General features: G+C 48.3%; 2 protein-coding genes across 6 annotated transcripts in view; one reads left to right on the top strand and one right to left on the bottom strand.

The window, feature by feature from the left end:
• Positions 1 to 862: 862 nt before the first annotated feature.
• Positions 863 to 23,020, top strand: Nme9 (NME/NM23 family member 9). The gene is made up of 11 exons (XM_052189231.1): positions 863 to 895; positions 3,313 to 3,370; positions 6,650 to 6,753; positions 7,457 to 7,528; positions 11,899 to 11,974; positions 15,383 to 15,465; positions 15,807 to 15,899; positions 16,812 to 16,966; positions 18,038 to 18,174; positions 18,762 to 18,790; positions 22,811 to 23,020. Exons 1-11 carry the CDS (start codon positions 863 to 865, stop codon positions 23,018 to 23,020), a joined length of 1,050 nt encoding a protein of 349 aa, XP_052045191.1.
• A 673-nt stretch (positions 23,021 to 23,693) lies between these two features.
• Armc8 (armadillo repeat containing 8) overlaps positions 23,694 to 26,385 on the bottom strand; it is an 89,846-nt gene continuing 87,154 nt past the window's right edge. For all 5 annotated transcript variants that reach the window (XM_052187553.1, XM_052187552.1, XM_052187554.1 and 2 more), the window contains one exon: positions 23,694 to 26,058. In XM_052187553.1, coding sequence (XP_052043513.1) covers positions 25,954 to 26,058 — 105 coding nt within the window. In that variant the 3' untranslated portion in view covers positions 23,694 to 25,953. The remainder of the gene's footprint in view (positions 26,059 to 26,385) is intronic.

The following is a 26,385-nucleotide window of genomic DNA, read 5'->3' as shown; positions in this document are numbered from 1 at the left end:
CCCTGGTCTTCTGTGAGATAATACGTGCTCATAACCTCTGAATCATCTCTTCAGCCACACATTCCCCCTGTCTCTTTTAATGGCCTTTTAATCAAATCAGACTATCGCTATGCTTGGATTAATAATCACTATCTGTACCTCTTGGGAATATGTAGACTTGACTTTCCAAGTTAATTCTGAATTCACAATTCCTTGCAGACTTAAAAGACATCTCTCATGTTCCTGAAGAGCCATCTCCCGTGAGGCACTGCTTCAAGGATTTCTCAGATGGAAAGCTACACACCAACTCTGGTTGGACAAGCAGGAAGGAGGCGGGAATCACGGAAGGGTGGGATCTTTACCTTAGTGCCTCCAGACCGACATTCCCTTCGGCCAATGAGAGCTGCCCACTGGCTGTGAGGGCTGGGTTGCCAAGACGACAAAGACGCTGCAGAGTAAGTTGGAGGCTCTTTGGTTTCGTCCAGGTCTGGTATTTATTATCTGTTGGATGAAATCTTTCGCAGAAGTTGTTTCCTAATAGTTCTCGGGGACTTGTAGGCACTACAGAACTTTCTTTATCTTCTCGAATTCCTCGGTGGACACTCTAATGTAACAACCTGCTAGTGGTGCCTACAGACACCCCACCCCCACCCCACTCCTAAGTGAAGGGACTTCGGAGCATCTTCCCCGCCCCCCAACTCCCCACACCGCTGACTCCTGGGAGAAAGGAGAATGTGAGGGAGAGCGAGAGTAAGCCAGTCTATGTTTCTGTTCATTTTGCATCCGTATACTGACTGGACCTCTCTGGCCTTGCTGCTTTGCCTAGAGGTTGTGGCACAGAGATACCTTGCCCCAGTTAATCGATTCGTTTCTTTGCAGAGCTATGGGAAACAGGAAGAAAGAAATTGCCCTGCAGGTAAGCCTCAAGGATTAGCTACTGGCACTTGTTTGAAAGGGTGGCGTGGGAGTCGGGTGCGGAATCCAGACGACTTTCTATTTACTAGCAGTGTGAGACAGTGTTCTGGAGCCCAAGTGCCCTATCCTTCTGTGATAACATGGAAATAAATTATCTGAAGCACCCAGGAATGGCAACCTTTTATATAAATACTCCGACCAAGGCACAAGCTCATGACGGGTCTTTGCAACCATAAGACTCAATTGGGCATTAATGTAAAACCACAAATTAGAAAGAAGATGGAACAAGCTTATTTTCTGTTGGATAATAGTTGCAGAAAATGCACCAGATATACGCAGATTCTGTGGGTATGGGTATACATCTGGGTGCTCTGTGGGAACCAGTTTCCCTGCACTGTTCCCTGCACTGTTCCCTGCACTGTTCCCTGCACAGTATGGCTTGAAACGTGTTATGTGGTGAGTGTTTGCTGTGTAGAGTGCTTTACTTCATATGCACATAGGATAAGCCAGATCTCTCCTCCTCCTTCTCTTCCTCCTCCTCTCCCCACCTCACTGGTTCTGAGACCGGGTCCCTCTTTGTAGCTCCCCTGTGAAGTGAGGCTGTGTGACTATCCAAAGCGTCAGGCAGCTTGGACACTAGGACTTCGAGGGGGGGGGATCTTTTGCGTTAGACTCTTCTGAGGATCAGGCTCCCCCATTATTGTTGTGGGGAACTCTTTTTTCAACCTCTGACCTCTGAGCAGAAGCAGGGCGAGTAAGACACGAACGCGGCAGAGTTACAGCGATGAGACTCTGGACAGTTCCAAGCTGCTTGCGCGCATGCTCTCATTAACGCGCATGTGCACATCTTACAAGTTAATTAGAAGGAACGAGAAAGTCTTTGTCTAGAGGAGGAGCCTGGCTGACTTCCATGAGTGGTCAAGCCAGTGTGGTCTCTAATGGGCAGATGGAAACTGCATCACTTGATTGGCTGTAACGAGGGAAAATCTCTGCAGCTTCTCTACCGTGACAAACCAACCCAGGGATCCACCACAAAAGCCAAAACAGCAGAAAACAGGCACACTGGACTAGGGGTCAGTCCACAGAGGAACTGTCAAACGGTCTCCTAAGAACTAAGTGATGGAAATAAAACAGCTGGCGAGTGCCAAGTGGTGGTGGCACAAGCCTTTAATTCTGGCACTTGGGAGGCAAAGGCAGGCAGATTTCTGTGAGTTCGAAGCCAGCCTGGTCTATAGAGAGTGTTCTGTCACACAGAAAAACCCTGTCTTAAAAATAAAAAAGAAAAGTAAAACAGAGGGAAAAGAAAAAAAAAAAAACAAAAACCAACCAACCAAACGAAAACACATGTTGAGCAATCCCATATAATTATACAAAAAGAAGCATTCCAGAAACTTTGGAGAGGATGATTCTATTGTGTGTGTGTGTGTGTGTGTGTCTGCCAGAGGTTGAAGTGAGGATGTCTTTCTTAGTTGCTTCTACCCCCTATGAAATGGGGTGTGTAGCTGAACCTGGGCCTCCCCATTTCAGCTAGAAGGATTGGCCAATGAGCCCCAGGAGGCCCCTGGATCTTCTATCTATCCCCAGACACATACAAACATTCTCCACTGTTTACATAGGTGCCAAGGATCTAAACTTAGGTCTCATACTTGGACAGCGAGCCCTTTATTGAGCCATCTCCAAAGCCCTCCCCCTCCCCTGCCCCCACCCCTGTTCACTGTGTGGTAGTGATGGGATGTCAGATTGGTATTTTACTTTCAAGTACCTAAAAAGCACCCCAAAATATTCTATATGTGGTACTTACTTTTAAAAAATGATTTATGAGTGCTCTGTATGTACTTATGGTTACATGTCAGAGAGGACATCAGATCTCATTGCAGATGGTTGTGAGCCGCCATGTGGTTTACTAGGAATTGAACTCTGGACCTAATATATACCAGAACTCTATAAATAAGAAAAAATGTTGGTGGATGGCAAAAAACTCCATAATTTCTGTTACTGACTGAACATAGCTACAAAGGGAGCCTGCACTGTGCCGCTGCTTCTTTTAACAACACAAAGCAACCTTCTCTGTGATTCCTGCACAGATACATGCAGCACTTTTTAATGTCTGAGAATGCCACACATTTGTTTGCAGGTTAATTTTTTTTTCTGTCATATAAGGGGGAGGAGAAAGAAAGAAGATTGTGAACAGAAGACATTTAGAACTGCATTTGGGAATATTGAAGAGAGAGAGAGGGAGGGAGGGAAGGAAGGAGGAAGGGAGGGAGGGAGGGAGAGAGAGGGGGAGGGAGGGAGGGAAAAAGGGAGGGAGAGCGAGCGAGCGAGAGAGAGAGAGAGAGAGAGAGAGAGAGAGAGAGAGAGGTGGCTGCCCTCTCTACCCCTACTGACCCTGCTGCTTTTGATCCTCTCGGCCTGCAGGTCAACATCAACACCCAGGAGCTTTGGGAGGAGATGCTCGGCTCTAAAGGACTGACCGGTGATTCTAAATGAAACCACTTTCCCATAGCCATCCTTTAGAAACATTAAATGGTGCGGGTGGAGAAGGGGCTACCATGGGTGGTGTTGTCGTAAGCCTGGCTCTCAGTCTCTATCTAGTGCTGCATTAGCCAGGGACGGTGGCATCTAGCTGTAACCCCAGCATTTGGACGCTGGAAGCAGACAGACCAGAGTTCAAGGTTCACATAGAAAGTCTGGGGCTAGCTTGGGCTACCATGTCTCTGTTTCAAAATATACAAACAGAAAAGGAACCCGCTGACTTCTTTGTGTCTGTGTGCACAGTGCCTTCTCTGTGTCGTCACTCTCCAGTTCAGTTGCCTGCATAGCCCCACGGAAAATCCGAACGTATAAGTATTAAAATTACACAGCATTCTGAGCAGTTTCTGAAATGTCGTGATCTGCCGACATTGCATATGGTCACGTTGTACATATCACTTGCTCATTATTCTCTTAGAAGCGAGTTTTCAAACTGGCTGTCTCAGTCCTTGAATCAGCTCTGGTCCCATCCAACTTCTATTGCCTACTGGTGTCTTAGAGCAGAGCCCCTGAGAATACCGGGTGCCATTGTACTTCACATAGTTGGACATCAGTAAACTCAGCTTAGTGAACGAGTCAGGTACCAGGGTTTCCTCTTGGTTTAGAGCTCATTGCTGTACTTAGTTGGATGACCAGGCACAGAGAATCTTAATGATCTGATGCACAAAAGGAGAATGTCTTTGAAGGGAAAATGGGCTTTCCTGGAACTCCCAGGATGGAGAATGAGACATCACAGAGAACTGAAAGCAACCAGGCACACAATCATTGTCTACAGCTATCTTCCTTGTATCAGTTACCACTGCTGGGTAACACTTTACCCAAGCAATAGTGGCTTAAACACAGGCTACCTTCCAGTATCTGCAGTTCTTGGATAAAGTGCAGTCCACCTGGGTGCCTCTGGCCCTGGAGGCTTTCCCAAGGCTGATTATGTGTTGCAGATAGATTTTCACTTCGGGGAAGACTTGCTCCCGAGCTCTTTTATATGGCTGTTTGTGGATTAAGCTCACCTAGTGGTTGCCAGCAGGGTTCATGTCCTCACTGGCTGTTGGCTGGAGACGTAATTTCTTGCTATTGGTTTCTGTGGGAGGATTCTCACGTCATGGTTGAAATGTGCAACTTGCTTGCTCCAGACTGGGCAGTGAGAGACCACCACTGCAAGTCAGCCTTTGTTAACTTCGAGGTCAGATTCATACTCTATTGTGCTTATTAGAAGTCCATCATGAGATCCAGCCCACTCACAAGGGCTGGGGCTGATGTGATGGTGTGCACACCAGGAGGCTGGAGTCTTGGAACTGACCATGTTCTCCTACCCATGATTCCTTCCTCTTCTCCAGGCAACTCTACATCCTGTTATCCTCCTCTTTCTACATAGCTCCATGACCCTTCAGCGTGCATGAGTGCTCCCTCTCTTGAAAATCCCACACCTTTCCAACTCCTTCCTTTACTGTTTCCTGAGATGTGTCCTGAACTGAGATGGCATTCCAAAGCATGTCCTAGGTTTCCCCTCCATTTCTACGTTCTTCTACTCTACGGACAATCACAGTTCTCATTCCAAGGCTCACCTCAAAAGAAGTTTATGTATGTGAAATCTTTCCTGAACTCCATTTTTCTCCTCATGGGAGTCCCCTAAGGCTCTGGCAAGCTTCCCACCATATTTCCAGTTTGGCATACCCTGCCTGTCACCCCAGACTCTAATACAACAGTATTAGCTTTTCCGTCTGGCATCTGTAGCAGACTTGCTCAAGCCTGGGGCCAAATGGATACCAAATAATACTAGTCCTGCTGATCCTGTGTGTGTGTGTGTGTGTGTGTGTGTGTGTGTGTGTGACATACTCTCCAGTCGGAGGGATTATGAACCCTTTTGATGGTACCAAGAATTAACAGTTGTACCCATGTGTCTGGTCTGGGAAGGTAAATTCAGCTCCAGGGTGAAACAAACTATTACATTTTTACCAATGGTGAAAGGACAAGTATCTTGTAATTATTTTTTGGAGACTCTGCTGTGTGCCAGCTGCCCTGATAGATGCTTATATGACCATGGCTAATATTTCAGGAGTGGAAAGCTCTTCTAAGACCTCTTACTGGGCTGGTTAGAGGAATGAACACACACACACACACACACACACACAAATACCCCTCCTCTACAATGTAACCACCACAGGCCGCTTCCCTCTGATGGCAAAGGCTAGACCCTGCCTGGTTCTGGTCCATGTGAGCTGACTCAGTGTGTGCAGCTTCCTTACGGGCTTCACAGTTTGCTCCAACCACAAGGCGGGGAAGAGAGATCCAGAAAACCCAGCTCCAACACCCACTCGAATGGGCAGCATGAAAGAATTCCAAGGCCCCTCTAACAGTTTCTCTGGTGCAGCTCTTAGGGAAAGATGGCGAGTTTACAAGTAAATGAATAATTGCTGCTTTACCCAAAGCAAGTGGCTTTAAATTTTTTATTTTAAAAGCTTATGTGTATGAGGGTTTTGACCGTGTGTATGTCAGAGCGCCACGTATATGTGGTGTGCATCAGGACTAGCAGAGGGTGCCCAATCTCCTGGAACTGGAGTTACAAGTAGCTATTAGCTGCCGTGTTTGTTCTGGGATCAGAACCTGGGTCTCGACAAGAGCAGCGAGTGATCTTGACCACTGTGCCATCTGAGTGGCTTTCATCAGGAGAAAAACCACATTTGTTATCCGTTGATAAGAGTTACCGAGATGCTACTGGTCATCTATATGGCCTACTTTTGGAGTAGTTTTGCTCTCTTCAGATATTCACCGAATAACACTCTGCACCAGGCCCAGTCTCGGGAAGGTAAAGGGTTCGCCTTAAAGGTGTGCTTCCTCCATGCTTCCTCTTCCACCTGAGCTCGCTTCAGCTCTTCCTTCCCCCACCCGACCCCCGTGCTCTCATTAGACAGGTTCTCATGTAAAACAAACTCAAACTCGCTTGGTAGTTGAGGATGGTCTTGAACACCCGATCTTCCTGCCTCTGCCTTCCAAGGATTGAGAGTACAGTTGTGAGCCACCATACCCACCTACTTCACTACATTTCAGATCCAAATTTCCGTGTTGAAATGAGGGACTGTAATGTTTCATGCTCACTCCTAATCCACCAGACTTACACCTAGCCCACAAGCGCGTCCATTGCAGGGGAGGCGGCTTGAGGGATGAGAGCAGACTGTCACCATGGATGTGGCTGTCTGATGAGCTGTCTGTTCCTCACCTCTGGCAGTTGTGGATGTCTACCAGGGCTGGTGTGGACCCTGCAAACCTGTGGTTAGCCTCTTCCAGAAGATGAGGATCGAGGTTGGCTTGGACCTTCTCCATTTTGCTATGGTAAGATTCCTTCTCAGCAAAAAGTCACACACAACAGCATAAACAAATTAACCATGGAAGAAGAGAGGGCCAGAATACACGAGCTGCCTTTCAAATGGAAAGGCACCCAGCTGTCAATGTGTCCCGTAGTTTCTCTAGACACAAAGGCGTCAACCTCACCACCAAACTGTATGCAAATACATCACACAGATGCATCTGCATATCTGTCTTGGTTAGTGAGCACTGCTGGCCGAAATGTTACTTCCAGAGCCCAGAGTTTCAAGACTTCCATCTTTTATGTCATAAAGTGGATCTTTGAGCAAATGGTTGCTTGAAGTGCAGTCCTAGGAATTCCATAGAGAGTGAAGAGACTCCGCCAACACCCTGCTCACTGATGGCTGGTGTGATTCATAGACTCTAAAAACAACAGGAGTCAACAGGGCTTATGCTAATCTCTCAGAGGGTCGGACTCCAAGGATCAGAGACAATGGAGGGGATGTCTGAGGACCCTCAGGCACAAGCACAGGAGGATGTCAGATGCTGGGGTTCCCTGGACCAGTCCAGTAGCTTGGGGAACCAGAGTATCTCATTTCCTTCTTGACTCTTCAATGCCACTGGCACAGCTGTCACCAGGAGGTGCATCATGAGGGAGGGCATGGCATTGCTGTGACCTGGCACTGGCTAGCTGCCCCTAGAGTGCCCACTGACAGCTTGCTCTCTTCAGGCAGAGGCAGACCGCCTTGATGTCCTGGAAAAATACCGAGGGAAGTGCGAGCCAACCTTTCTGTTTTATGCGGTAAGTATCTCTGTGGACGCAGAACTGTTTGTTGACTGTAAATCACTGGTGTTCAGAGAGATGAATCAGGTCTCAGGAGTCACCACGAGGCCTCAGCCATGCTAAGGGGTGATGTTGTCCCTGACACACCCTCTAGACTGATTCACTCCGTTCATGAAGAACTTCCCTAAGGCACGGCCATGCACAAGTGTGCTCATTCCTGCTTGTGGGCCCTTTCCACAGGAGATGAAAGACTCAGCTCCATGATGGCCACTGGTGGCCCGACAGCCCTCCTAGGTGACTGTACATGGCAAAGGACACGCGTGTCCTAGGATGCACATGTTTGACTTGCTGATGGACACTGTAGATTGTAGCTTTATTCTCAGTGCATGGTTTTGAGATTTCTCTTCTTTGCCACAGGGAACTTTTAGGGGAAATGAATATAGAGAGAAGCTGTGTGCTTGCCTTGATAAGCACAGTGTGAAAGGAAAGGAAAGGAAAGGAAAGGAAAGGAAAGGAAAGGAAAGGAAAGGAAAGGAAAGGAAAGGAAAGGAAAGGAAAGGAAAAAGGAAAAGGGAAAAGGGAAAAGGGAAAAGGGAAAAGGGAAAAGAAGGGAAAAGGGAAAAGGGAAAAGGGAAAAGGGAAAAGGGAAAAGGGAAAAGGGAAAAGGGAAAAGGGAAAAGGGAAAAGGGAAAAGGGAAAAGGGAAAAGGGAAAAGGGAAAAGGGAAAAGGGAAAAGGGAAAAGGGAAAAGGGAAAAGGGAAAAGGGAAAAAGGAAAAAGGAAAAAGGAAAAGAAAAGGAAAAAGGAAAAAGGAAAAAGGAAAAAGGAAAAAGGAAAAAGGAAAAAAAGGAAAAAGGAAAGGAAAGGAAAGGAAAAAGGAAAGGAAAGGAAAGGAAAAAGGAAAGGAAAGGAGAAAGGAAAGGAAAGGAAAGGAAAGGAAAGGAAAAGCAAGGGAACCCCCTGGGAACTGGAGGGTTCTGCGGTGACCAGTGACTTGGATGTCTTTGGATGTGTCATCCATGACCAGCTCCTGGTCCTTAGTGCCCATGGTTTCATTCCTGGGTTCCCAGATTAAGGCTGCCTGGCAACTGGTGGATTTGCTGATCATCCAGACTCAGCCCTGCCCACTCGTGGTAGTCAGGGAAAACAGGGTCCACTCTCCCAGGACCCTTGACAGCCAATTCTCTTGGCCTCAGCACCACGAGTGTCACTTACTAGAAGCTTATTTTAATTATTTGCTAGATCTCTATTTATCTTTCATGTGTGTGCACGATACAGCACTCACGTGCAGATCAGATGACAGCTGGCTCTCTCCTTCTACCACGCGGGGCCTGGGGATGAACTCAGATCTCATCCCTGGTGAGAGGCATCTTGTCAGCCATCTTGCCAGTCCCATATTAAGTCCCATTTTAGCCCTTGGGCTAAAATGTCACTTGGGCTTTGTCTTTCAGGAGGGAGACCCAGCTCCTGTGGTGGCTATATGGCTGTGGTTGGAGGGACAGAGAACGTTGGGTGGGAAGGAGGTGGCCATGTCCATCCAGCCACGCTGGCCCTCAGAGCTGTCACAGAACACAGTTGTTATCAAAGTCATTTGATTGCATAGGGCAATGGTAGTTAAAACAAAAATCTGAATCATCTGTGGGGATGCAGGCCACAATCTCCAACCCATGGTGGTTCACAGAGGGCTGGAGAAAGATGGAATCAGGGCCCCTGTCCCAGAGCTTCTCATCATCTCCCAGTGACGTACAGAGAAAACCTGAGAGCAGAAAACTCAGGTCCACACTAAGCATGACCACTGTGAAAAGAATCTTCTCCGACTACTACAGCCCGTACTGTGAATTCCTTCTTCCATGTTTATGCTGATAAGCTTCAGACAAAAGTCCCCTATTACTGCAGTATTGTTTTGTGAGGCATTATTGTGTCTTTCTAAGGTTAGCGGTTATATTCTCTGCCTCACCCTGAGTGCTTGCTATAGTAGGAGATCAGCAAATACTTGTTAATAAGCCACATATAAGTCACATTTAGCCACACAATCTCCTGTGGATTGTTCCTCCCTTAACTAACTCCTGGCTGCCCTGAAGGAAGCTTTGACAAGATGGACGTCAGGGAGAAGATGGAGATCAGAGAGAAATCGTTTGAAGAGTTAAGAGCCAAATTGAGGGCCTAACGGTGGGATGGGCCCCAGGAACTAACAGCAGGGGTGAGGGTGGAGGATGTGGGCCTAGGGTTGATGCACCTTGACCTTAGGCACTGCCTCCTGAAAGCGATGACCAGCTCTGAGGAGGATTTCACATGGCCTGTCACATTCCAGAGAGGAGAACTGGTGGCTGTGGTGAAGGGAGCCAACCCCACCCTGCTTCAGAAGACCATCTTACAGCAGCTGGAGGTCGAAAAGAAGATTCTGGCTGAAGGCCGGGAATGGAATGTGGTAAGCAGAGGTCACCTGTCCAACAGGCAGGCTCACAAGGGGAGCACACGGGCCCCCTCCACACACAGACCTGGCCCTTTTCTTCACCCAGGGCCTTGGGAGGATGCACAGTTAGAAGTCTCCCAGGAGTGATCCTCTTTCCTCTCCAGAGTCCCTGGAACATCTTTCACCCATTTCCCTTTCAGTCACAACTAAACTCTTATGCAGGATTCAGGGACAGAGAGGAATTGACAGAACTAAGTAGTGACTCCATCAGCCTTTTGGTCCCATAACAAAATGCTTGAGGCCATTGATTTTTTAAGATGGAAAGGTTAATTTTGGCTCACACCTTGGGCTTCAGTCCATGGCCAGATAGGTCTGCTGACTTTGGACCCTTATAGAGACAGCACGTGGAGAAGGCTGTTGGTCCCTGTGGGGGTGGAGGAGAGGGATGTGGGGGGAAGGAGGTGGTGGAAAGAGTAACCTTCTCCTCCAGTTACCTTCAAGTTCAGTCCCCTAGTGACCTTCCAGCCCCATCTCCTTTAGGTTCCACCATCTTGCCAGGCCGAGTTTAAGACATGGGCTTTCAGAGGGTTCAAAAACACCACAAGAAAAGTCACAGAATCAACCAACCTGGGCTCATAGGGGCTCACAAAAAACTGAACCAACAATCAGGAGCCTGCATGGGACTGTCTTGGTTTTCTTGTGGGACTCCTAACAATGCGAGGAGGGGCTGTCTCTGACTCTCTTCTCTGCTTTAGAGACCCTCTGGTCTAGCCTCAAGATGAGGAGAAAGGAGGGGTGACTAGTCTTACTGTAACTTGCTATGCCAGGTTTGGTTGCTATCCATGGCCTGTCCTTTTCTGAAGAGAAACAGAAGTGGATGAGACATGGGGCAGAGGGGAGGAGCAACAGTGGTTGAGATGCAAAAAAATGAAAGAAAGAAAAGGAATGTATTTATAAAAATAAATATCTGATGAAGAAAAAGGCATGGGCTTTGGGGGGGGGACCTAAAATACAGCAAATTATAGGAGGGTCCTCCCCAGCCTCATGGTGAAGCCTCTCCCAGTGATGCACCATCTTCACAGCTAGCTGGCAATCTTTTAAAAATCCATACACCATAGGTTTATGGAGGTATTTCCAGGCACTTTGTGTGTCCGCTGAGAGTCCAGCGCCCTGCCATTAGGTATTCACTGCCCACGCTTTCACTAAGTTCCAAAGAGCACAGCCCCTTTTTTAGAACATACAGAATCAGGTCATAATTCCATTTTCCTAAGGATACTGGCCATATTTCCCTAAGAAGGAAAACCATAGGCTCACACTACCATGGAAACTGGTCCGTCCCTTGATTTCTCTCCATTGGGTGGCTCATCCCTTGTATTTGAATGCCTATTGCCTTAGAGTTTTACTGCTGTGAACAGACACCATGACCAAGGCAACACTTATAAGGGCATCTAATTAGGGCTGGCTTATGGGTTCAGAGGTTCAGTCCACTATCATCGAGGTGGGAACATGGCAACACCCAGGCAGGCATGGTGCAGGAAGAGCTGAGAGTTCTACATCTTCATCTGAAGGCTGCTAGCAGAATACTGGCTTCTGAGCAGCTAGGATGAGGGTCTTAAAGCCCACACCCATGGTGACACACCTACTCCAACAGGGTCACACCCACTAATAGTGCCACTCCCTGGGCCGAGCATATACAAACCATCACACCAACAGTTTATTCTTTGCCGTTCCTTAGTCTCTACTTGTACTTGGTTAAGAGGCAGACTCTAAAGCTCAAGACCAGGAAGGATCCCCACCCCAGAGTACTAAAGAGACCCTTGTTGCCCAAACCCTGATGACCCGTCCTCATCCCCAAGGCTTATTGCGCTCCATGTTTTGAACCTCTGTATTTTGATGCTGCTTTCTGAAGATGTTGAAAGTCTTCACAATAACTTGCGTTGGCTAAGTCCTAGCTGTCCGTGACTGATTTGTCCTAGGTTACCGATGAGGATCTTTTGAGTGCGGTCAAGTGGCCTCCCCGCAGAAAGGATGGTGGCGAAGATGGGGACATAGGTAAGTGCAGGCCTGATGATGAGCAAGGTGGATTCCGATTTGATGTGCATCTTAAGCAAGCGAGTCGCCAGGCTATTGGGCCTTTTCTGTTCTGGGAAGCTAGCCATGAGCTTTTTGTCTTCAGTCACTCGGCTTCAAACAAATGGTATCAGATCTCTCTTTGCCCATTGTTGGCATCATGGGTACATTTGACAGCTCTCTGATGGCACTCAAATATGACTTCGGTGGCAGTCACTGGACAACAGGAAATGATCCTTCTAGAAACTTCAGTCATAATGAAGAAGAGGGGCAGTGAATTCTGTCTAAGCTGGAGAGTTCAAGTTTCCCTTACTACCTCTTTCTAAAACACCACTAGCTCTCCCTTCCACAGCCCCATCCCCATCTCCCTCATTCTCTAGCTGCTATCAGCCATAATTCTCAGAGGTACTGCGCTGTGTCCCTTCTGGAGCCTCCCTACAATAAGAGTGGCCCGGTTGCCTTTGAGGACCAGAGAGTTAGACAGGCTGCCATGGGAGGATGTCTTGCATTAACAGCGAAGATGACAGGGAACAGGGACTGGATTCAACTGGCGGAGGGAAGTTTGAGATACACGGCTGTCTTCCATAGGTGCGCAGTAAGGACCATTGGGATCAGAATTCGACAGGCATAGCGTAGGGAAGCCAGGAAACCACCAAGAAGACCATCTATGATTTGGCTCTCACAGGAAATAGCCTTTCTACACTATCACCTCTTCTCTCCTCTGTCTGTCCTCCGCAGTCAAGTCTCTTTGACCCAGAACACCCTGTGAAACCTTTTTTCTCCCTCAGCCTCTTCTCCCTCTTAGCTAAGATTCGTGAACTTTGTCCACATCTTGGGGCCACCTCTGACCCTGAACCCATTCCTCCTCAAAGGGCACTCCTAAGAGGCCTCGCTGCTGTCAAAGGCCACAGTCTCCTATTTTTGTTTGTTTTTAAAGACTTATTTATTTTATGTATGTGAGTACACTGTTGCTCTCTTCAGACACACCAGAAGAGGGCGCCAGATCCCATTACAGATGTTAGTGAGCCACCATGTGGTTGCTGGGAATTGAACTCAGGAACTCCGGAAGAGCAGTCGGGGCTCTTAATCACTGGGCCAGCTCTCCAACCCTAGCCACAGTCTCTTGAATCAGAAAAGGTTGATATTCATTGTGCCAATGTGCCTTTCTTCTCAATGCTCTCTTACCCCCCACGTGAGCGCGCATGCGTGTGTGTGTGTGTGTGTGTGTGTGTGTGTGTGTAATGGGAGATGGAACCATACTTGAGAACCATTGGTTCATACTTGCTAGGCCAGTGTGTCAATCTCTGAGCTATAGCTCAAGTCCCCTCTGTCTGGCTTCTGAGATAACATCTTTCTCTTTCTCTGGCCTCTTTTCCTGTTTTCCCCCCTTTGAACTGAAGCTGGAAGATGAGGCCTGCAAGGGTCTCACCTCTTCTCCCTCTACCCTTTAGGTGGTCTCATGAGCCCACCACTTCAACACAGAATCAGTCAGTCATAGGAGTGCCTCAACATCAAGTGTCCCCAGCCTATCAGAAATGGTAGCCACAGAAAAATGAGCAGGCTGTTCCTTAGGGTGACATACACTGTGCTAGTCGGCTTTCTGTCTGTTTTAGTTAGGGTTCCTTTTCCTGCGCAAAACATCATGACTAAGAAGCAAATTGGAAAGGGTTTATCCAGCTTACATTTCCAAATTGCTGTTCATCACCAAAGGAAGTCAGGACTGGAACTCAAGCACGTCAGGAAACAGGAGCTGATGCAGAGGCCATGGAGGGATGTTACTTACTGGCTTGCTTCCCCTGGCTTACTCAGCTTGCTTTCTTATAGAACCCAAGACTACCAGCCCAGGGATGGCACCACCCACAAGGGGCCCTCCCATCCTTAATCATTAATTGAGAAAATGCCTTACAGCTGGATCTCATGGAGGCATTTCCTCACCTGAAGCTCCTTTCTCTGTGGTAACTCCAGCTTGTGTCAAGTAGACACAAAACCAGACACTATTACCATTCAAAATACTTGGTATAATCATCTTATATAGGCAAGATGTTTCCTTTGCTCAGAGTTCTGGGGGCTTCTGCCCAAGATCAGTTGGTCCAGATGCTTTAGAGCCTGTCGTAAAGGCTCTAGGCAGGAACACACAGTAGAGAAGGTATCTCACAGCCAGGAAGCAAAGGAGCAAGAGTGCCACAACCTGCCTGTCAGTAGGCCCTACCTTTCAAGGGTTCAGCCACCTCCCGACAGGGCCATAGGCCGGGGACTAAGAGACCTTAGGCAACATCTGTCCAATGGATAGCATATACCTATCAATGTAGGCTTTACAGATACTCTCGGTATAAATCTTCCTTAGATACCGATGGTTTTGTTTCATTGTGACACAAAAGATATAAAGGTTGAGAAGCAGAAAATAGATAGATGGTGGGACATGTTGATTCCATAGAAGATGCAGACAAGTTACCAAGGGCAAGTTCATGTCAATAGGAGCCCAGCAGAGATGGGCTCCGGGACCACACAAATTGTTCCCTACAGAATTCCCACAGCTCGGACCTAGGTGGCCCCTGGTCATCAAGGCTGACCCCAAGCACTGTCAAAATTAAAGCTAAGACTGAAACAAAACAAAAAACAAAAACAACAACAACAACAAAAAAAAAAACAACCAAAAACCCAAGCTGCTCTGTCTGACCTCTCAGGAAACCTGGAGAGGGGCAGAGGGGTTTGAAGCTGTAATCTGGTAGCTAGCCTGTGCTAGAGCAGAGAAGCACAATGTTCAGATGCAGGGGGCTGGAGAGCGGCTCAGTGGCTAGGAGCACTGACTGCTCTTCCAGAGGACTCAGGCAGCTCATGTCTGTAACTTCAGTCACAGGAGGACCCAATGCCTTCTTGAGCCTCTGTGGGTACTGTACTCCCATGGTGTGCAGGCATACATGAAGGGAACATACCCATATATATAAAATAAACTTATTTTGCAGAAGCCAAGGAGTCAGGAGAATAAGAAGAAAGCAAGACAGGCAGCAGTTAAAGCTGAGACCCACAAGAGGGGGACAGGAAGGTCTGAGGGGGGCTGGGCCTGTCACCTCTGCCCCTGTGTTCCTGGCTCAGCCATCTCCAGGCGTCTCATTCAGCCATTCCAAGTCTATTTCTGTCTTTTGGAAATGTCCACCCCTGTGTGTCCCCAGGGTTCAGAGAGTTAGACTCTGCACACCCAAGTCAGGCTGGGTCTCCCTGCTGTGGTCTGGTGCCAGGTTGGTACCATTCCCTAGAGTCTGAGCCTACGGAGAGGAGCCTGGAACCCAAGCCTATACGTGGTACTTGCTGCAATGGAGCTGGCACAGGAACAACACTGTCCCCGCAAATGGCTTCCCAACCATCTGACAGCACTCCCCTGGTTAATTTCAGTGTCATCAGGAAAGACCTGTACACTGGGCATCATTAAACCAGATGCAGTGGCCCATGGGAAGGCTGATGAAATCATCATGAAGGTGGGAGGCACATGACGCACCTTGCATAACTGTTCTCGGGTCCCCTGCAGCAGATGCACAGGGATGGGGGCAGCAGGAGCTGGGATGCATTGAGGAACGAAGGCTTCTGATGATTTCTAACTCAGATTCTGCTCAAGGTTACAGCCTGGTTAGATCCGGGGGTGGGTACTGAGGGTGCTAAGGACCTGCATCGCTTTTATTTTTATCTTTCCATTAAGATCACTGCAAGTGTGGCCTTGAGTCACATCTGAGGAACACACAAGTATATGTATGTGTATGTATGTGTGTATATGTGTGTATGTATAAGTATATATATAATGTATATTATGTATATTCTGCAGATCCAGGAAGCAGGATTTGACATACTATTAAAGGAAGAGAGAACCCTGACAGAGGCAGAAATGCAAGTGTTCTATCAACACAGAGCCAGAGAGGTCAGCTCCTCTGCTTCTGTTGGTCCACCTCATTCTCTCTTCCTTCCTCCTCCTTCTCCGACACTCTGGTGATAGGTTCATAGAAGCTCGGGGGAATAACATGAAGAACAAGAACATGAACAGCGGGTGGGTGGGTAATGGATTTGCAGCTCAGAATGTGACCAGAGCCTGTGCCGCTCAAGTACCATGGTGGCAAGGGAACTGTCAGCAGTGGAATAAAGATGTTAATTAGAAGGGTGCTCCATAACTCCCAGAACCGGTGACAGAGAGTGAAAGAGGTTAACAAGGATGCTTGGACAGAAGAGGAACCAAGAGAAGTCTAGAGGCCACAGACGCCAAAGCCTTAGGCAAATCACTCAAGATGGCGCCGCCTGCCACTTAAGGTCCTCTTGCTTTTTCTGCTTGCTTCTGCTTATGACTTGCCTGCTTGGGGAGTATGGCTGAGGGCTCGTAGGCCATAGCCCCACTTCCTAGGTCAGAGGTGCGATAGTTGCTAAGCATCACGGTTGTGAAATGAGGAACAAATGAAATGGAGGCGGGATCTTCCCCAAAGGAAACTCGGAGCACTGGTATTGAAGAAGGGCCGCAGGGTTTGGGGACAAGTGCTATCTACACTGTACCCTTGGAGACCCAACACCCATGTATTAGATATGCAAGCATAGCATTCCTTTAGCATGCCACTACCCAACTTAGCTCATGTTCCACCATGGCTCACCTTCCTCGTGTCCTGGGGTGTGGCTGGTCATCATCACCACAAGCAGGCAGAGGTGGCCAGGTCATGGCCGAGCATCCACGAGCTCACAGGCTGCGTACTAACTCTCCCTTCCAGAAAGTGGACAGTCTGGGTGCGCTGGCCTGCTTCAGGTCTCGATAGCTCTGGCCCCGGGTCACCGTGTTCTTCCCTGTGCCTAGGAGGCTTTTGAGAAGCTTGTACATCACATGTGCAGTGGACCCAGCCACCTCCTGATCCTCACCAAGACCGAGGGCGCCGAGGATGTAGTCACCGCTTGGAGAACCTTCCTGGGACCTTGTGACCCTAATGTGGCCAGGAGGGAACATCCTGACAGGTGACAACAGCTGTAGTCCCTTCAGCCACCTCAAGCTTCATTTGGTGTTTGGTTCAGAATCGTGGGTGATGCTGTCAGCTCTCTGGTGGCCAGGAGATGCCTTTCTATATATCTGGGAAGTTTTTGACATCTTACTCTGAGTTTCTCAGACTCCCCGACATGGGATCTTCCCCCGCCACCCATCCACCCTCCATCCACACCCCACCCCAGCCAATTTCTAAAGGCTGCTGCTGAGTTTGGTTCAGTCACAGATCTCAGGGACTTGCCAAGCCAAAGGCATCAGTACAGCCTGCCCTGTGGACTCAACTACCACAGTCACCACTGCCTGGAGTCAGCTTCCTGTTCAGCACCCTACCTAGACCTGCTCAGCTAGCCTGGAATTCACTGCCCCAAATCCATGGATCCTGGCTTTTGAAGCTGACAGAGCCATGGTCAGACAAAAAAAACAAAAAAAACAAAAAAAAAAAAAAACAAAAAAAAAAAAAAAACAAAAAAAAAAAAAAACAAAAACAAAAAAACAAAACAAAAAAAAAACCCCAGAAAACAAAACAACAAACAAAGCCCTATAGCTGTACTTTGCAGTCCTAAGGGATAAGGGAGTCTAACTGAAGCAACGGGCTAAGCGAAGCAGCCGAGGGCTCAGACCCTAGGTCACCACCTAATGGGTCAAGTCTGTCCTCAGCTTCTGTTCCATTCAGTTCACTTCCCTAGGCTGTAAAGTGGGACTACGCACCCTCGGGCAGCACAGAGGCATTTAGAGCTGTGCTCAGCACATAGGTCCTACCTAGCTCGACCAGGATCAGTCATAGAGCTGCCTGAGGAGATGCAAGGTGCTAGAGCTCGGCAGGGACCCAACACAGTGGGAACTGTAGTCCCTCTCTGGGCAGGAGTGAAATGTAGCCAGACCCTGTGTCTAACACCCCTGGCAGCAGCGGCCGCAGTTCTCGGGTTCTCTACAAAGAGCAAAGCAGTCTTGTGCTGATTGTGCTGTCTTGTGCTGGTGGTCCTGCAGCAGAGCATTTCTCTTCAAGTGAAACAATTGTTTCTTTTACATTGTACCAACGCTCCCAGTCTCCGGGCTCAGTACGGCACAGAAATGCCTTTTAACGCTGTGCACGGGAGCCGGGACAGAGAGGTCGCCAACAGAGAGCTGCGTCTGCTCTTCCCCAGTTTCAAGTTTTCAGATAAAGACATGGAAGACCCACAGGGTAAGTTGACAACGGCTTTCTGAGGTGAATGGCTTTATGATTGTGTGTGTGTGTGTGTGTGTGTGTGTGTGTATGTGTGTGTGTGTGTGTGTGTGTGTGTAACTGACGACTTGTCTCCCAGTTAGCCAATAAAGTCCTGTTCTGAAACACAGGTCACCATGTAACTGGCATCAGCATAAAGCCTTCTGGTGCCTTCATGGAGCGGAAGGGCTGCTTTTATTATCAATTGGGCTTTTTTTTCTGCTTATGGTGGATTCCTAGTTCTACTTGTAAGACACTTTGCCTTTCTTTCTGCCAACCATGGGGGGAAATCCCATGACTTTAAACAGATTAAAAGTTTGTTTTTATACGTTCACTTATGCATCCTTTGGGCACTAATCACTCTCATCTCCCACCCCCCCTCCCCTCCCCACAACCCTTCCCTCCCCTCAACCCTCTCTCCAGTGTTCCTAGCTGTTCATTTTGTTTTGCAATCCACCAAGATTAACCAGGGCCATCTGTGTGATCACGGGTTCAAAGCTATCTGTTAGGGGATGTCTGGAGGACTCAGAGAGTACCACACTAATGACAGTGATTCCCTCTCTCAGGGCATCTACTGACAGTCGAGAGTTTAGAGGTAAAGGGATGAACCTCCCGAAGTTGACCTCGTGTGGGCCCAGGGCAGGTAACAGCAGCTGATGTGAGTTAATGATTACAGCACTTTTGTGAGTCTAGGGCATGGTGCCTTCTGGCCCTCTCTCTCACAGTGCTCCCAACGCCTGAGAGGGGTGCTATGACTAACTTAGGGCTGGGCCCACTCCTGTCACTGACACTCCCCATCCTGGGCAGCCATGAATCTTTCTTTACTCACTGTTGTTAGGAGAGGTTTCTGATTGAAGCTGAGTAGTGACACCTTTGACTATTGGCCTCGATTCTGGTACTCAGAAGGGAGTTACTAATAATTCAGTTTAGTTAACTACTACAAAATACTCCTCTCCAGACCTCGGTTGTTGGCTTGGCGCCCAAGTGCTGGTTCTATCCTTGGAAAGGGTCTTGAATTGATGCAGATGACACCTGGTCATTCTATCAGCTGCCAAGCTGTTGCTGGGTAACTTGGGCACAGTTTGCCCTTCAAATGGCTTAGTACTTAATGAAGTTAATCCTCTGCCCATCCCACGTCCTCATGTCCCCAATCTCAAGGCCTCCTTCCCCAGCTAAACCTTCCCTCCCATGCTGCCCCCTTCTTTACAATTATGTTCTACTATATGCCTTGCCTCAAGGCAATCCTTACCTCACAGGGCCTTGCTTCCTCCAGTGCACAGTCCATATGCCCCAAACCCTACCAAACAGTTGACACTGTGGTCCTCATATGAGATCACATGGCATTTGTCTATTTGGGTGTGGATTACCTTGTTTAAAATGAATTTCTATCCCATCCATTTCCTTGCAAATTTGTTTTCTTTAGGGCTGAGCAAGAGTCCACCGTGTGTGTACAAACCTTGATTATTCTTTAGCTGCTTCCATTTCTTAGCCACTGTGAATAGGGCAGCAATGAACAGGGGCTATCATCCCTGTCACAGGGACTAGAATGCCCAGGAGTAGTACTTTTTTTTTTTTTTGAGACCCCTCCAGACTGATTTCCAAAGTGGCTGCTGTAGTTTATGTTCCTACCAACAGTGTACAAGTTTCCTGTCCCCACATCTGCTACCTTTTGTCATTAGTGTCTTCAAAAGCCATTCTGTTCTGTGCGATGAGATCTTAAAGTGGTTTTAATCTGCATTCCTTTCATGGCTAAGGTGAAATTTTAGTAACTTTCAGAGGCTTATTTCAAAGCCAGGCGTCCCTTTCTTGTCCCTATGCCCTCCCTGCTTCCCTGGTAGGCTTGCTGAGAACCAGACTGTATAGAAGCGCCCCTTCTGGAGCCTGCTGTGGCCTCCTGGCCCTCGGCCCATATTAGAGTGGGCCAGGAAGGCTCTCTCCTCCCCTCCCTCCCCCCCCTCCCCCCCTCCGTCTATGGGAGACATTCACAGTGCTTGGGCAACATGGGCCAAACCATCACTTCCTCCAGATATGGGTGAGAAACCAGAGTCCAAGGCGCACAGAACACTGATTCTGTAACCAGAGCAAGAACTGGGTCTGGCTAGCGCCGAGGCTGCAGTGAGTGAAAGGGAGCAAGAGATGAACTGTCTGGGAAAAGCCCAAATGTGAAGGTTAGTTCTTAAGAGGAGGGAAGTCAGGTGGTGGTGGTGGCGGCAGTGGTGGAGGTGGAGGCAGAAGCCTTTACTCCCAGCACTTGGGATGCAGAGGCACTTGGATCTGAGTTCAAGGCCAACCTGGTCTATGGAATGAGTTCTAGGATGGCCAGGCTACACAGAGAAACTTTGTCTCAAAAAAGCCAAAACAAACAAAATGAGAGAGAGAGAGAGAGAGAGAGAGAGAGAGAGAGAGAGAGAGAGAGAGAGAGAGAAAGAAAGAAAGAAAGAAAGAAAGAAAGAAAGAAAGAAAGAAAGAAAGAAAGAAAGAAAGAAAGAAAGAGAATACTGCAATACAGATCTAAAATGCTTATTGCCTGTTTGGATTTTAACCTGCATATTTGCCTAGATGTTTGCTGTGCTTAGGTATCAAGATCTAAAACTCAGCATGTCAGAATGGGTAGGGTGGGGGTTGAGGGAGATGTTGAGGTCACCGGTTCAGAGAGTCAGGAAGCCCTGGGGAGTATGGCTCTGCAGGGGGCCAGAGACCCAAGTTCACAGAACCAAGCACAGGTGTCCTTTGGTCCTCTCACTCTGGTGGATAGCCCCGCCAGGCCAGCTTTCTTCAGAGCCATCTTTGTCCATTCGGGGCATGGCTAGAGGTACCAGGGTATAAGTATGGGCTAGCCCGGGGTAGGTGGAAGTGAACTGGCTGGAAACAGCCGTCTAGGGCTCCTGGGGAGTGCTGGAGATCTGACTTTGGCCTCAGCTGACAGAGCAATGGGGATGGTTCTAGATCACAGAGGAGCATGCACCGTCACTTAGCCCCCTCCTGCCCCCCACTCCTGCTCTGGAGACAGATCCTGAGTCTCTGAAACACAACTTACCTTTGCTGGAACCATTTCTTCACGTGTAAAATGGAGACAATGCGTGGCCATTAAAACCCCAAACCACCATCTTCCTCACAGTTGTGAAGATGAAGATGTCTAACCTGTAACTGATCTACCAGAATTGTTTATTCTTACCATCCTGCAATCATCCCTCCTAACACAGCCATCAGGAATCTGGCTATCTCACCTACCGACAAATTCCAGCTGTGTCCTGTTTGTTGAGTATTATTGAACAATATTACCCTGCCATCTCCCCCCACCCCAGGTGCTGAGGCTCAAACTATGGTGGGCCCCACGGAGACCCTTTGCATCTCTGAGAGGATCTGAGGACTGGAACAATGTGTTGTCTTCTGCCAGAAGCAAGGTCACAAGGCCACAGGAGGAGCCATCGGTATGCTCCTGTCTGCAAAGAAGGACCTGCAGAGGATGATTTCGGAGCACCAATATGTTCTTGGTTTAGCCCTATTTTGTGGACAATGAAAATAACTGTCCATATTTCCCTACCTTATTAAAGACCCTGCAGAAATACCCAACTTGCTGCTGAGGCATGATGTCACGTCAGAAGATACTGGGCCTTTTCAATAATAAATCAAAATGCTTTGATCCTAGCTTGACACCTTAAAAAACATTTATTTTACTATTGTGGGGGGTGTGTGTGTGTGTACACGCATGCACAACTTAAGGAGTTCCACCACATGGATCCTGGGGGTCTAAAGGTCATCAGGCGTGGCAACAGGTACCTTACTTGCAGGCTTGCTGGGCCATTTCAGCAGCCTCAACTCAGTAACTTGAGGATCTGAAATTAGCTTGACAGCTATGACACTGCCAAACAGGCATGAACTGGCTTAGTGCTGCCCGTTATCTTCAGGTGGCAAGGGCAGCCCCTGATGACGGAGTTCACCACAAGTGGGCCACGCACTTTCCTGATGAATACTTGACTATTTCTTCAGCTTCTGATTGGGATGACGCCCAGTTTTAAGACCTGACCGTGTGCTCCCGTGGGGCCAGGCGGCCTTCAGTTTCCACTGAGTCCCTGGCTCCACTGCCCTTCTTCTGAGGGATTTAAGATTTCAGTAAAAAGAAATTTAGGGCCTTGTGAGGCCTACCATGCCATGGCTTCCGCACAACAGGCATTGTACAGCTCCAAACTACCAGTTGGGGGGCAGGGGGTGCACCCACCTGGCAGCTCCCACAGCTCCCCAAAGTCACCTTATCTCTGGCGAGAGGAGAGCTGGAGTAGTCAAGGTCTACAGAAGCCAGGGAAAGGAGGAGTGGGTGGGGCGGGGCTGAGGGCCGGAGCCTTCTCAGGAGGCCGCTGCAGTGTGATCATGGTGTCACACTCCTTTGGCCTTGATGATGTTGTGGCTCAGTCTTGTGTTGTTTTGAAACACCCTTAAGATCCATGGTCTAAGAATGGAGGTTGGGGTAAGGGCTCCAGTGAGTGGCTGCTCAGGTCCAGCCACTCACAGGGGACAGCACTCTTAGGGACCTTTTCTTGGCTTGGCACCCCTAACAGAAATCAGCCAAAGGCAGCTTCTAGAATGGACTTTCAGAACTCTTATTTCCTCTGTTCAGGTGCCTGCTGGGAGGTGGCAAAGGGGCGGCTCCACGCTAGGGGCTGTCTGTGGCCTGCCCTCCCTGAGAGCCCCACTGCCTGGCAACCAGAGCCTGACGCTGGGGCTGCAGACAGTCGGTGGCTCTGACACCTACGCTCTCTGTGAGGATGGGACTCAGGAGAAGCGAGAGCCTATGCTCAGAGATCAGGGATTGCCAGCGGCAGGGTGAGGCAGCAGATCTACCCCAGTCAGCAGGTGTGTCCAGAGACCTGGAGTGACAGTGTCCCCTTCCTTAGGCCTGGCACTTCTCTCTAGGGAACTTAGGGAAAAAGGAGCCACCTGGTCATCCACCTGCAGTCACGTTGAGTACCTCAGAGGTTCTCGCCCTTTAACACCCGCCTCCCTGTCCTCTTCCTCTCTCCTCATGCTCTGGGGCACGTACCCCTGGCTTCCTATTCCCAGTGAGGCCTTAAACTGGTAGCTGTGGTAAGGCAGCACAGTAAGGAAGTGTGGAACACCCGTGTGTCCCTGCAGAAGGACAGCCGCTGGTCAGTCTCCAACTCAGTCTGACTTCGCAGGTGGTGGCAATGGTGTTGAGCGCGGTGGGAGAAGGGGAAGAAACAGCGTGGTAGGTTGGAGGTGGGTCTTGGTGGCTGGGGACGGGCAACTGCAGAGTCTGCAGGCCTTTCCAGGGGTCAGAGAGAGGAGCCCTCAGATCAGTGCAGGTACCTCTGAGAGCCGTCACTGGCTTGAGGTATTGGCCTCCATCCTGCAATGCAAAACCACCTCACGGCTTTTCATTTTCCATAAACCACAGCCTCTCAGAGCTGGTCCACATCCTCGCCTGCCGTTTCCTAATGTTCCAGTCACGTGGAAAACAGACTCCTTTAAAGAAGTTGCCATGACTTTTCTTGGCGTTTATTAGCATGTGTTAAAAGCATATTATCCAAACACTACCAGAAGAACATGTATTGTTCTGAATAAAGTGCTTAAGGAAAAAAATGCAACTTATTAAATTTGACATTCTTTTCTAGTTTATAAATTTTGGGTTACAATCAGGGCACAAAAGGAGAAACAGAATGCAGTATTAGAGCCAGAAGCTTCGTTAAGAACTTGGGTGTAGACATAAGACCACACACCACTCTCCCCACTTCCTTGATGACCAAACACTGCACCTGCATAAAGCAGCACACAGCTTTGTTTTAATAAATACATTTCCCTTCATTCAACTCAGAAAAGTTATAGTAAAGCACTTTTTATGTGACCATTGCTTATACCCACAGACAAGATTTATCCACAGAGTTCAAGGGTCTTCAGCCCTCACATGCTATTTGGGTTCACGATTGTCTCAGCAATGTGTTATTGGTTTCTTTCTATTTACTGGTACTTTCTAAAACAAATGCTATCAGAGGGTGCAGTCTCAACACCAGCACCCTCAACACGACAGTAAGTGGCCCGGGTAAGGCTTCATTCCCAGGTTTTCTCACATTAGCACTCTGACATCTGTACAAAACCCAAGTTCTGTTGTGACAGCTTTTAAATTCAGTAATGTTTTGGAAAAACAACTTGGAAATCTATGTGTTTGTATCTTGGGTGGCCATATGGAGAACAGGAAGCATTGAATTAAATACAACATTTTTAAAACATTCATTTGCAATCAACCATACTTAGGTCTTCCAAGGAAGGTGAGGGCTGGGGACAGACAGTTCTCAGGTGAGGAGCCCTGCAGGAGGGGCTGGTGGGAGGGTGTGGCCCAGCAGCTGCACACACTGCACACACTGCCTGCCAGGCCTCCGACCTCCTGGTCAAAGGAAGGCAGGCTGTTTGTTCCTATCTGTTGATTTCAATTTGAAGGGCCTGGAAGTTGCAGCAGATGCGCCCCGCCCTCCCCAATGCATTTTCAGTCATCCTGGGGAGCTTCTCTTCCCTTTTCTCAACATGAAGTATTTTAGCTTCATTCAGGAAAAGACTTCCTATTTCATTCTAGGTAAGCCCAGCACCAAGCAGACCCCAGTTACTGCACGGCCTTTGCTGGGACACTTTGCTGTGAACAGAAGCTGCTTCTTTCTAGGACATGTTTGCAAAACAAGCTAGTCTCCCAGCAACACACGCTGCCGCAGAAGCACCCAGTGATCGGGCTTGTTTCCAGGAAGTGGCAACCTGCTCTCCAGGTTTGCTCTGAGACTCAGCCAAATACTGCCCCACTAATGATAGGATTTTAGGGATGCTGGGGGGCTTTCGGTCCCCAGGCCTGTCAAAGCCAGCCCACCTGGTCCTCGCTAGGCTTCCACCAGCAGTCTCTCTCTCCCTTTGATGTTTCAAAGCCTACAATGACAGTCCCTCGCTCGCTCTATTCCACCGTCCTGACTTGGAAGCCTGAGAACTTATGGAATTCGGCTAGAAAAAACAAAACAAAATAAAACAAAACCCAAAGGCTTTGTACCTGCTAATATTGATGGCAGTAAGATGCTAACTTACCATCTGCACAGCACCATGTACAGTGCCTGTTATTCAGGCAGACTGTAGCCAACTTTTTCTTTGTCTTTTTTGTCTTTTTTTGTTTTTATAAAGAAAATCTATGTAAGTTGAGGTTCAGAAATGCATATATTTTTTTTACTTACAAATATTCATCTGACCAAAATTCAACATAACTTTTATGGAACACTAAACAATTGTTTTGCTTTTAAAATAACATTTCATTCAAACTGTATATAATTCAGTAAAATTTTTTTTTATACAGCAAGCAATGCTTAAACCCTGGAAAATCTGTAGAAAAGAGATTTTCACACAAAATAAGAAAAGAAAAATCTGAGGTATCCCTCACCCACACGGTCATTCATTCTGACTCCCGTGCTCGTGCACGCACATACACTCTCACGCTCACGCTCACACACTCACACACACTCACACACACACAAATCATTCTTGCTCACAAAGTGGCTGCAGCATAGGCAAAAAAATTGTAGGTCCAAAGGAAATGATTGATTGTTCTAATAAAGAGTCCAGGTAGCTCAGAAAAAAAACAAAACAAAACACAACAGTCCTCTGAGGAAATTACTACCTCAAAAAATGTTCTCAAGATGAATTTGAGATCTAAGCTTACTAAACTGCTTTGCAAAACAGCTCCCTGCAGTCCAAGGTGACGTGTGCAAATAGAAGGGGTCAATGAGGCTGGCTCCTGTACTTCCTTTTACAAAGGTGTGGGGTGCTCGCAGGTGCCCAGGGCTCTCCCGTCATGCCAGGTACTGCTGCAGCGCCGTCTTTGCCCTGAAATCACAAGGTTCCTGTTAGCCACCACCACACAACTGCAACTGTGGGGGAAACCCTTGTGGCTAGTGGGGGTTGGGAGTGATCTGGGCTGAGCCCGGCTGGGCAGAGACCACGGTGACCAGACAGTTCTCTCCTTGGGCTTCCCTTGGACAGCTCTTCTTACTCTTGAGCCTCTGTTGACTGGCAACCTTCCACACTCGCTGGCACAAGCTAACAGTCTGCAGTGTTCCTATAGCCGAGATGGGGCTGGAATTCTGCCTTATTCTTCTCTGCCATGTGATTTTCTGTAGTACTGCACAGGACTAAGGGAAGACCTTGGGAGGC

Source organism: Apodemus sylvaticus, chromosome 7, assembly GCF_947179515.1.
Source record: "Apodemus sylvaticus chromosome 7, mApoSyl1.1, whole genome shotgun sequence".
Taxonomy (NCBI): domain Eukaryota; kingdom Metazoa; phylum Chordata; class Mammalia; order Rodentia; family Muridae; genus Apodemus; species Apodemus sylvaticus.
The sequence above is the reverse complement of the archived record's forward strand: the minus strand, read 5'-3'. Positions and strand labels throughout refer to the sequence as shown.

Bases quoted from the DNA above. Each gene is read 5' to 3' on its own strand.
- Nme9 (XM_052189231.1), top strand. From the start codon at position 863: ATGGGAAACAGGAAGAAAGAAATTGCCCTGCAG. The intron at 3,371-6,649 runs GTGATTCTAAAT...CACCTCTGGCAG, and splicing joins CGGCTCTAAAGGACTGACCG to TTGTGGATGTCTACCAGGGC. The intron at 11,975-15,382 runs GTAAGTGCAGGC...GGTTAATTTCAG, and splicing joins TGGCGAAGATGGGGACATAG to TGTCATCAGGAAAGACCTGT.